The sequence below is a fragment of the Haliaeetus albicilla genome, chromosome 8 (genome assembly GCF_947461875.1).
Source record: "Haliaeetus albicilla chromosome 8, bHalAlb1.1, whole genome shotgun sequence".
Taxonomy (NCBI): domain Eukaryota; kingdom Metazoa; phylum Chordata; class Aves; order Accipitriformes; family Accipitridae; genus Haliaeetus; species Haliaeetus albicilla.
In genome coordinates this window covers 35,213,534-35,225,340 of record NC_091490.1, presented here as the reverse complement: position 1 = coordinate 35,225,340, position 11,807 = coordinate 35,213,534, and the positions used below count along the sequence as shown (strand labels likewise).

Below are 11,807 nucleotides of genomic sequence, written 5' to 3'. Positions count from 1 at the left end.
TGTCTCCCAGCACTGGGTAGCAGGAAAAGCTCCCACCAGCATCTGCTGGGCATCACCCTCCTGGCTTTTATGGCTTAAGTGGCTGCTGCAGTTTCTGGGGTCCCCTGTGCACCACGGACAGCTGCTGCCCAGATGTGGGGGATGCTGCAGGCAGCCGCTGCCCAGATGTGGGGGCACCACCATGCAGAGGGCAGCCATTGCTGCCGTGCCTCCTCCGCTTGCCGGCCTTGGCGCCTGCCGGAGAGGCTTGTCCCTGTGCAGCCGCCCCGGCGCCATGGCATGCGTTTCCCCTTCCGTGGCTGGAAAAAACAAAACCCCCAAATCAGCAGCAGGAGCGCAGACCCCTCTCATTAGCAATGGATACTTGCAGGCACGTCCCCACGGTTGTCCCAGCAGTGCTGGCAGGAGGAGGAGAGCAGCCCTGTCACCCCCTGCTCCCCCCCGCCAGCCCACCGTGCTGCTCACTGGAGCAGGGAAGGGGGGGGTGTTCTGCTCTTCAAGAAGCAGCACTGCAGGCAGCTCAGCTCCCCAGCCCCCGTCCCACCACAACACAGTCCGGAGGTGGCTGTTAGAGTGGGCCATGGGAAACCAGGCAGCAAAGACCCTGAGCACATCCAGAGACAACCCAACCCCCCCCCCCCCAAGAGCCTGCCTGGGGGTGGCAACAGGGAGCCCCACCCCCAGCTTTCCAGGGAGCGTTGTCCCCCCAGGGATGCCCTTTCCGCCCTGTCCCCATTTCCCCACCCCACAGACCAGACAGGTCCTTGGGCCCCCAAAGAGCTCTTCCTGCTCTCAGCTGACAGCATCCCAGCTCTGCCGGTCCCAGGACCATGCGCCATGCCACCCTGCAGCCAGCACATGCATTCAGTGCCCCAGACAAGTCCCCACCATGGTTACACCAGCCCTGAGGGGCTCAGCCCCATGTGAAGGCACCCACACGCTCCCCAGTACCTAGACCTGACCCCAGCTCCCACATCCACCAGCAGCCCCATGACCCTGGGGCTGGGGCATGTCCCGTCCCCCTGGCCAATTGTCACCCCCCCCCAGCCCCTCCGTGCCACCCGCAAGCCCAGGGCACCATATTTTGTGATTAGATTTTTTTTTTTTTCCAGTTTGAAATAATTTAAAAGAAACCCACCAGCCCGCAGGCACAGGTTTTCAGCGGTGGCAGGGAACGCCACATCTCCTGGGGATGCGGGGATGGGGCATCCCCATGCTGGCCACCCCAGTGCCCAGCAGGACAGACCCCCACTGGCTGGATGACACAGCTGGGCTGTCCCCTGTCCCCACACTTGGGGCAGCTCCTGAAGACTCTAGACACTGTGGGGGGGTCCTTGGTCCCACTCTGGCTCCTGGGGGGGACTGGGAAACCCGCCTGCCCCCACCGCAGCAGGTAGCCAAGTACTGCACTGGAGTGGGGCAGGTCCTGGCACCGCGGGGCAGCTTGGTCCATGCCACACCATCCTGCAGCATCCCAGGACGCCGTCATCCTCCTCCCACCGGGCTTCCCGGGAGCTGTGCCAGGGCTACCGGGGTGCCGGTCGGTGCCTGAGCACGCGGAGGGACAGGGTGTCTGCCTGGAGCAGCAGCTCACGGATACGGGCCAGCCCCAGCCCCGAGACGGCCACCCCATTGACCTGCAGGATCTCGTCCCCCACGCCCAGGAGCCCCGCGTACAGCTTGGCCGTGCCGGCGTCCGTCATCTCCTGCACGTAGACACCTGTGGAGAGGGACGGGGCGGGTGAGCCCCCCATCCTGCACCCCATGGCCGGGGCTGTGCCCCCTAGGGGTACCCGGGGGCTGCACACTGGGCCCATGCACAGCAACAACTTCACTGTAAATGGCTTTTGGGACAGGCTGCGTGCCCCAAGCCAAGGACTGATGGACACATGGGACTGTGCGCGGCCAAAGCTGCACGTGATAGCGTCCCCATGTCCACCGTCACCCCTCTGGGGCTCAGCGGGGATGGAGCAGCCCCCTCCACCCGTCTCCAAGCTCGCTTCTGGAATGGGACAAGAGCCACCGCGGAGGGGCCATGCCGTGCCTCCCCGAAGGTTCATGTGACACTTTGGGACAACCCCACCGTACCCGTGTCAGGCCGGCCGTGCCCAGAGGTGACGCAAAACCCGAAGGCGCCGTGGGGGGGTCGCTGCAGCTCCAGCTGGCTGGTTCCATCGGGGAAGACCTCCACCACACGCCCCACCGCACGCAGCCGGCCGGGCACCCCGATGTCCTCCACGCTCAGCGAGCGCCGCGGTCCTGAACTCCCCTTCCTGCCGGGAGAGGGAAGATGGGGTGGGGAGAGGGAAGATGGGGTGAGCAGGGACCCCAGGAAGATGCTGGGGACCAGGTGATGGGGTCCCCGGCTGCACCAAGCCACTGTGTGTGGCGGAGCACCCCGAAACAGCCTTACTGGGCACAGAAGCACCTGGGCATCTACCTGTCAGCTGCGGTCTGGGGCAGGAGGTAGGCACTAGCACGGGGTGCCTTGCCCAGGAAGGGGTGCAGGCTCTGGACAGAGACGGCTTTTTGGGGCTGGCAGAAGGGCGACACCTGAGGAAAAGCATACGGTTGAGATGGGGACAACCGCCAACGTTGTGCAGCTCCGCAGCCCTTCACCCACTGACGTGCCGAGGGAGTGGGGGGCATTCCTCACCCCCCTTGTCCCCCCGCCGGAGCCCTCGCCAAACCACCGCTGAGGCGGGATAAGCTGGTGTCCCCTGCTCTAGGCCAGGACACCCACCCAAGAAGCAGGGTTTCTTGGTGAGGCACCTCACTTCTCAGCTAGCTGGGACACACGAGCCATGATCCCGAATCAAATTACCCCACCTCCCCTCCCCAAATCTGCTCTTTCACCCACCCTCCAACTCCCTTTTTCCCCCCTTCCACTCCACACTTACAGCTCCAGGCTTTTCAAACCCGGCAGCTTTGGGATGGCACATGCACCCACACAACCCACCCCCCAGGACCACCGGGGCCATAAAGCAATGCTCAGGAATGCTTCACCCCAGCCCAGCACCCCTCCTCCTGTGGGACCTTCCCGGTCCCCTTGCAGGGGGAGTACATTTTGGCTCACCAGCCGCAGGGACTGCAGAGAAGGCGACTTCTTCATGCCGGGGCCATCCGGGGGGTTGCTGCCGGGGGCCGGGAGCTGCTCCATGCTGTAGCAGCGGAAGCGACCCAGGCGCTGCTTGGTGCTCTGGCTCAGGCTGCACAGGAGCTTCTTCAGCCCTGACACCGAAGCACTGCTGCCCTTGCGGCTTGCTGGCTGCCCCGGCTCCCTGGATGGAGAGGGACGATGCTCATCCACCACATGCCTGGAATGGGGAACAAAACCGGCAACTGCCACAGGGCTGGGGGTGCATCTTGCACCCGCCTTCACAGCCTTGAGAGCTGCGGCACGGTGAAATCGGGATGCATGGTGAGATCGGGGCGCAGTCGCCTCTCCGCAGCAGTGACCCAGCACGTGCAAGGGACGGTGTCATGAGCCAAAGCTACCTGAAGGACTCCCTACCCGTTTTCCCCATAATTTCAGGGGTTTAACACCTTTCAGACCTCCCCTGCTCTCTGCCTGAAGGGATCGCATCCTGCTAAGGGGCTTGAAAGACCCAGCGCCACCTCTGAACCCTCCTGCCAGGTTGAGACATGCTGCGCCCGGGCATGGGTCCAGTGGGTTTGTGTTTGGTGAGCCCCAAGGCAGCCCTGGGGTTGTCAGTGTTTAGCAGCTGCTTTTCCCCAAAACAGAAGACCTGAACTAAACACCTCCAAGGTCACCCACCATCACATTTACTGCAACACTCTCGGCGGAGCCAGATGCGGGGTGCAGTGCAGCTTCCCCAAACCTACTTGAACACACATGCAAAATGTCACCCCCGTATTGTGGTTTCTAGGAAGTTTTTGGTGCCAAAAGGTAAGAGTCCCACCAGGAAGCCTCGGGGGGATGCTGAGGGATGCAGCTCCCACCGCAGATGCAGGATGCCGGCAGCCCCTCGCTCTCACTCACCCGTGTGCCGTGCTCCTGGCAGCTTCCCCGGGGGGATGAGCAGCCTCCTGGGGTGCAGGGCCAGTGGTGGGGTGTGACGATGCCCCTGTAACTGCAGCAAGACAGTCATGACCCCCCTTTGTTAGGGACACCCCACCCCCCCAAACCCTGGGGACCCCTGCGCTTGGGTCTCTTACCTCTGCCCGTCCCCGGGGAGTCCTGCCCGTGGGTGTTGTTGCAGTTGTTGGTGGACAAGGCACGAAGGGGGCTCCCTGGGAGCCACCTGGGGCTGCAGGGACCCCGCCGCTCCTCCGGCCCCACCGTGCCCCCGGGCTGAGGGGGTGCAGCGCTCCCACCATCAGGCTCTGGGCCCCGGGCTCCTTGGCTCGATGCCCGGCGGCTGCCACCGGAGAAGAGGGCTTTCCTGCAAGGCACCTGGGAGCAAGCCTTTTTGGTGGGAGGGGGAGCGGGGAGGTGGGTGCCCAGCATGGGGGTGCTGGCCGCCGGCTGCAAGGAGGAGTCCAGGGGCTCACTAGGCTGCTGCGGGGGATGAGCGGTGTTTCCCACCCCCTTGTTGCCCCCCGAATGCTGGTGGGGGTCCCCGTCCTCCCGGCTACCGGCTCTCCCCAGCGGCGGGGGGCAAACAGCCCCCGTCCGGCTTGTGGCACCACCCGAGCCCCCGTCCTCTGCGCGGGGGCCACCGCTGGCCGCGCATGTCCCCTTCCCAGCCCTCGCCTCCGGCTGCGGGGCGGCACGGGGGGCCTTGTGCCCTCGAGCCCGGGGGTCCCGGTGCCCCCGTGGGTGGGGGCTGCGGGGTCCTGCCTCCTCGCTGTCTGTCCGGCAGCCGTCGGAAGTGTCGGTGCTCTCCAGAGCCGAGTCCACCTCGTCGATGTAGGTGACGTCCCCGATGTACGTCTCCTTGATCTTCTCAGTGTGGATGCGCTGCCGGGAGGGGAGGATCCACAGCGGGGACCCCCGGGGGCCCAGAGCCCTGGTTTTGGGCTCCAGCCGGGTGGCGCTTGACCCCCCGCTATCCCCTGGGATGCTTCCTTGTGCCGCGGGGCTACTTTCAGCCGCGTCAGTGGCCGCCGGGGTGTCCGTACCCCGGCTGGCGGCGGCGGCACCGAGGAAGGAGCCGCAGGCGCTGCACTTGCCCCCGACCACGAGGTCACCGCTCTGGGCTTTGGGCTGGCCGGCCCCGTCCCCCGGCTGCCCGCCGCCAGCCAGCTCCGTCGAGGAGAGCACCGAGCCCAGCGCCCGCCGGTGCCGCAGCTGCAGCCGCTCCAGGTACCGCACCTCGGCGTCGCGGGCCGACTCGTCCTCGAAGCGGACGCGGGACGGAGAGGGTCCCCGGGGCCGCCGCGGCCGCCCGCAGCTCGACTCCCCGCTCGACGAGTCGCTCAGGCTCCCGCCGTCCCGCGGGGCGATGCTCGGCCTCCCGCTGGGCTCCCTGATGTGGGGGACAGACAGATGGACACAGACGAGCTGCGAGGGCTGCTCGGCTCCCTCAGAAAAGCAGGGCAGGAAGGGGAAACCCCAGCGCAGAAGATGGGGCAGGAGGAAAGTCCACCCACTGCTCCACCGCGGCATACAGCCCTGCTCCCCTCCAGCCCGCTGCTCAGGCTGCCCGAAGCTGAAATCACAAGAGGCTGCGGCAATATCCTGCTGCCACAGCCCGACCTCCATCGCCTTTGCCCGGCACCGAAGTGTGAGGTTAATCAGGCCAGGAACACCGAATTGCACATGACCCGGCACACATGATGAGCCCCTTCCAGCAGCCAGCCTCCCCCGGAGAGGTGCTCCCCATCAGCTGGGAAACACCACACCCTTAATGCCTCCACACTGCCATAAAACACGATTGAACACACCTTCCCCCCCAAATATTACGTTGCAGAGACTTCAGGCATCCCCAGGCAGGGGGATGCTCCTGCGAGCAGAGCGCTGCTCACGCGAGGGTGCGAGGCTGCACGCACGCATGCACGCAGCAGGTCGGACCCTGGCTCTGCGCACATGGGTGCGCGCTCCGCACACACGTCCGTGCCTGCATGCACGCTCCGCACACACGCTTGCACACTTTGCGCGCACACCAAATCCAGATGCGCCCCTGAGAGAGCCACAGTGGCAGGGGACAGGGCGGGAGGGGGAGGCAGGATGCGGCCCACGGGGCCGGCACTGACCTGGGGTGCGGGACGGCGGCGGCGGCAGCGGTGAGGAGGAGGATGTCGTGGCTGGCGCGGAGGGGGTTCGTCCGAGCCTTCATGCGGGCGCGCTGCAGCAGCTGCTTGGCCTGCTCGTGCCGCGGGCTCAGCTCCAGCTCCTGCCCGGGGACAAAGGCCCTGCGGCCGCGCAGCGGGGAGGGGGATTAGGAAAAAATAACAGGGATTAGACGTGGTTTAACAGTGACGATGAGGCTGCTCTGCCCAGAGAAAACGGGGCCCGGCCTCCATTCACGGATAGGCTGGCTGCCACGCCGGGGGATAGCCAGGCAGGAGCCCCCTCTACCCCCGGGTGCCAGGCAGAAGGAGGGGGGGTCGCACCCCACACCGGTGATGCTTTGGGGGAAGCTCAGCACCCACACAGCTCGGGCACCGGCTCAGCCGAGGCAGCGCTTTGCACCACAGGCATCCCGGAGGTGGATGGGGAAACTGAGGCAGGCGTTGCCTCCAATCCCCACTGGCTTAAATCCCACAACGTTGTGAATGCAGGTAGGTTTGGGACGAGCCCCTGACCCGGCTGCCTTCCTTTCCTTGCTGGGGGTCTTCCCTGGCACCCCCTGGCCCCCCTGCCCCACCGGCTGCAGGGCGGGGGATCCGTCAGCTACGGGAGGGCACAGCCCCGCTCCGGTGCTGCCTTCCCTGTTGGCCATGGCCCTAATCCCCCTGATTAAAATAATCAGCTCAGGCAGTCACTTCGGGGAGCCTGGCCTTAACCTCTTCACGGCAGGAGGGTGGGCACACGCCAGCTCCCAGGAAAGCCCTCTGTGCAGCTCCACGGGGGATCCAGCCCCCCCCCCCCCCAGGTTTTGGCTGCCCCTGCTCACAGGGAGTGCAGCATCCCCGGCTCTGCCTTGCACCCAGCCATCACGGATCAACCCCAGCCGCCAGAGCGGAGCACAACCAGTAACCACAGTACAGGGGGGTCTTCCCCACTCACTTGCAGCCCCCACGCAGCCCCCAGCCTGCACACTGCCGCCCAGCTCACCTGCCCATCCCACCTCTGTATTTTTAGTCCGTACCTCTGAGGTTTATCATTAGTCCAACAAGATTACACACGCCTGCCGCCTCGATCCTCTTAAGCACCTGGAGCAAATTTCTCTCCCATCTTCTTCCCCAGCTCCCTTCCCGCCCTGGGGTGCTGGCAGGGACCCCCCACCATGCCCAAACACGACACGGACACCCGGCTTGGCCTGACCCTCCTGCCCAGCTTGCACCGAAGCATCGCCAGAGCCCATCCACGCTCCCCCCCGCCGGCTGCCACGCTGGGGTCTGCCCCCACAGCCCTTCCCCGGAGCCTTGCCGAGCCCCAGTGCTGCTTGATGGGGTGCATTTAAAATACAAGACTGGGGAGGGAAAAAAAGGGAATTGTCCGTCTCTGTCACGCTGGGACTGACCTACCTGCAGCCCTCGGCGTCCTGCAGCGAGACCCCTGAGTCCCAGTCCCCATCGCTCGCCGGCACCTCTGAAACGCAGGACAGGGAAAGGCATCAGCCTGGTTGGACTGCGGCCCCCACCCTGGTCCCCCTCAATAGCACCCCTCGTACCCCCAGCCCCCCAGCTCAGCCTGTGCTAACCCACACCCTTTTCGGGACTATCCCAACCACTCAGCTCTGGAGAGGCCCCAGAGGAGCGGGATGTGGGGCAACAGCAGCCGGCGTGGGGTGGGACCGCAGGGATGGGGACCGGGGGGTTGTTAGGGCAGACGCTTTCAAAAGAGAAATTAATTCCCTTTTCTGGCAGCAGCTTGCAAAGGGAAGATGACGGCTGCAGACCTCGAGTGCCCCAGAAAGCGGGTTGCTTGCTCTTGCTTTTAGCAGTGAAATTCCTCACCAGGACGCCGGAGGGGACCGGCAGCGCCCAGAACATCCCGGTGAAGAAGGAAGGGCCCCATTTTGTTTGCGGGCATCTCCTACAGCTGCCAGCGAAGGGGATGCAGCACCTGCAGGGAATGGGGCAGCCCTGGGGTGTGAAGCAGCACAGAGCTGCGGCAAGCTGGAGGACGGCACCGAGGACCCCCTTTCCCCCCCAAAGCTTTTCCTTCCTGCTCCCCCTGGCTCTACCAAAACGGCCACCACCTGCCCAAAATACGCACCGGGCGCGGCGAAGCCCAGCACCTCCTGCAGCAGCCGCCGGTTCCTCTCCACCCTCTCGGCCAGCGAGAGCCTCTCCCAGCCCTCTGCTGAGGTGGGGGACACAGAGGGACCCCCCTCGTCCTGCGGTGGGCTTCGTGCCTCTTCTTCCAGGGGGGGTCTCTCATGGGGGGAGGCAGAGCCGCGAGACCCGCTGCCCTCATCCTGGGGGAGCTCGGTGCCTCCCGGCACGTCTCCCTTGGGTGCCGGCACCCGCCAGAGTCCCGGGGTGCCGGCGCGGGGTGCCGGGGCTTGGGGACCACCAGCCACAGGCTCCCCGCCATCCAGCAGCCCGTCCGTCAGGTAGGTGCGGAGCTGAGCCCGCGGCTCCGCCGCCGCCGCGTCCGATCCCGGCTTCCCCCGCCGGGGCCGGGGCTTCTTGGGTGAGACGCGCTCGGGGGCGGCCGTGGGGGTCCCCGGCCGGCCACCCCCCCGCTTCTCCTTCAGCGCCTTCACCTTGCTCTCCAGGATGGCGTGGGGGCCACGGGCGGCCTCGGGGTGCTCCGGCAGCGCAGGGGTTCGGCCGCTGCTCTGGCCCTGCTGCTTGGGGGGCCGCGGCACCCGCCGCGTCTCAGCGGGAGAGCCCCCCTCCATCCGCCCTGCGGGGAGAAAACCCAGGGGAGGGTGGGCGACCCCCCTCGTTGCCCTCCCCCTCCTCCTCCCCGGCGCTGCCCCAGGCTCTGCAGACAGGGTGATGCTTGCGCCCAGGGGACAAACGCACGCGACGCCACCGTGGAGAAGGGGATGGGGACGTGGCACAGCACGAGGCCGCCCCCCCAACCCAGAGCACTGGCACTGGACCAGCATCACTCTGGAGCGGGGGGAATGGGGGAGCGGTGGTTCCCCAAATCAGGCAGCTGGGGGGGGAGCAGGAGCACGGGTGCCTGCCTGCGCTGTTTCAGGTGCCCTGGGGCACCCAGCAAGATGTCCTGGAGGGAACCGGCAGTTTCCGAGCCAAATCAAGGCCCCAAAACTCCCCAGGACAGAAAGCCCTCACGGCTGCAACTCGCCAAATGTGCCACCACACACACACCCCAGCCCCCTGCTCCACCCCAGCCCCCAGGGTCACACGCGTCGCTCGTCCTGCACCGGCCTCGTGTTCCCGGTGGCACCCAGGTACCGCCACCCCCCTGCACCCCACCGGGAGCATCCCGTCCCCGCTGGTACCCCTGGAGGAGCCTCCCCCACGGCCAGGGCTGCAGGAGCATCCCCGGGACACCCACCCGGGCCCCATCAGCCCCCCGGCTCACCGCAGCCCCTCGCTGCCCCAGAGTAGAGCGGCAGTGGGAGAGGGCTGCAGGCGGGAGGCGAGGGCTGTCCTTACCCCTGGAGCAGCATCGGGAGAGGGCTGGGAAGAGGGAGAAGAAGGCGGAAGAAGGGAAGGAAGCAGGGGAGGAAAAAAAAAAAAAATTAAAAAAAAAAAAAGAAAGGACAAACCAGCAAATCCCAGCCCCTTCAGCCGAGCCCGAGCTCAGCTGCTTGGCTGGGCTGTGGGGCCATGGCCAGCCCTGCCTCCCGCCCCAGCCTCCTCCTCCTCCTCTGCACGCCCCCAAAACACGCCAGGGCACCCCGCCAAATCCTGCCCCAGCCCCGAAGCCGAATCGCCTGCCCCCATGCCGGCTGGCGGGTGGTCCCAAATGGCAACGCCACCGTGGCCACGGCACTTTCCGAGTGTGGGAGAGACGGAGGGGACCCTGCAGGAGGGGGGAACCCAAAAACCCCGTGCCGGGACAGAGGGAAGCCCGTCTGCCTTGGCTGGCTCTCAGGAATGTCCTTTGTCTGGGCTGCGGGTTTGGGAGGCGAGCGGGGAGCGAAGCCAGCCCACCTCCGCGGGCCTGCTGGGGGGGGCACCTCACCCCAGGGTGCTGAGTGCCGGAGGGGTCTGCCCCGCACCAGTGGCTGGGGCTTCAGGAGGCCCAAAAAGGAGAGAGAGGGGTGGGGGTGGGTGGGGGGATGTCGTCTCTAACAGCCTTCAGACTAGGCACCCTCCTGTGAACATCACACGCTTGCAGACCTGCTAATTTTTCCTGCTTTCCCAGAGGCCAAATCCTGCCCGGACCCCCCAGCAAGCCGGGGCCAACCCAGCATCTTCAGGCAGAAGGATGGTGGGAGCCGAGCTTGGTGCATCCACGTATCGTCATCCTCAAACCCAGCATGCAACACGCACCCTGTGGAGCCACCCGCTCCCCACACACACCAAAAGACCCTGCCTTCCTCCCCAGAGACCCCACAAAACTCATCACGCAGGATAAGGGTCCTGGGTGGGCAGCGCTTACCTGGAGGTGCGGGGGCTGCTGTCCCCGGGGGGCAGGAGGGGTGCCGTGGGGGCCACAGACATCCCAGCCCCGCTCCGGCTGCCGCTTTAAGCCGCAGCTTTTGATATTCGTGATTGGTTTCATAATCCCGATCAAAAGGAAATCACCAGGATTATGAAATTGTTTTAATCCTCCCGGCTCCAGCCACGCCAGCCCCTGCCAGCACGAGCAGCAAGAAATCACTTTTATCTTCTTAAAACGTCCCCTGCCGCCCCAGTGGCCCCAGAGCCCTCATCATGGCCAAAACTGAGCCCTAAGGCTTCCTTCCCCATGGGGCTGGCTGTACTCACAGCGGGCAGCGGAGACGACTCCTTGCTCCACGGGGGACAGACCGAGCATCTTTCCCCAGCTGCTCCCAGGCAGGAGGGGACCACTGGCAGGTTTGGGTGGAAGACCCCAGGGCAGAGAGACCCTCCTCGCCCTGTAGCCCAGCCCTGGGGTCCAACCTCCCCTGCAATGCCCGGAGCCATCCTTACCTCCACACCGTCCCAGAGATGGATCCCAGCTCCTCTGCCCCGGGCTGGGGAGGTAAAACGTGCCTGGGACATGTTGTCCCCATCAAGCTGGGGACAAACCGGCCAGCGAGGTGCCAAAGCAAGGGCAGCCAGGCTCCTGCCACGGGCAGGGAGCTGCGGCCAGGATTAAACCTCCGGGAAGCGGCTGGCATGAGCAGCAACAGGCTTAGAGTGATTTCAAGGCGTGGGGCTCTCTTCTGGAGGAAGATTGATTGCAAGAGACGATGAAGAGATTTAAGAGAGCAAAATGAAAGCACAGACCCCAGACTACCCAGAGTTGGGCTGCTCAGCCTCTGGTCACCCACTGCGCAAGCAGGACAACACCTTGGACCAGAGACGAGCTGGAGAGAGGCAACCAAAGGGCCCCAGAAGGACCAAGAGCCTTGAGCTGGTATGGCACAGTCTGGGCAGGAGGTTTCCTCCAGCATCAGCCCCTGGTGTGTTGGGTTTGAGCCCTGGGCACCTTCCCGTGGACCCCTCCTGCCCACCTCCAACCCCTTCTCAGGCATCTCCCTCCTCCAAACACCTCCACCTCCTCCCGGGACACAGATGTCCCCCACCTCCAGCCACCAGTGAGCCCACAGCTCCCAAGGGTGCAAGAGCAGCATCTTCACAGACCGGTGGAAGCACACACTTCATGGGTGGATGCA

The 11,807-nt window shown here is 65.5% G+C and overlaps 1 protein-coding gene across 1 annotated transcript; it reads right to left on the bottom strand.

Annotated features, from left to right (window-relative positions):
- Positions 1–63: 63 nt before the first annotated feature.
- On the bottom strand, positions 64–11,803 carry KIAA1614 (KIAA1614 ortholog). Its single transcript, XM_069789731.1, is given in 12 exon segments — positions 64–299; positions 1,638–1,720; positions 2,089–2,273; positions 2,441–2,553; positions 3,077–3,317; positions 4,004–4,094; positions 4,180–5,432; positions 6,160–6,318; positions 7,597–7,660; positions 8,291–8,926; positions 11,119–11,161; positions 11,163–11,803. Coding segments are annotated over 12 exon segments (3,696 nt in total). The 5' UTR covers positions 11,766–11,803; the 3' UTR covers positions 64–74.
- Positions 11,804–11,807: the final 4 nt, after the last annotated feature.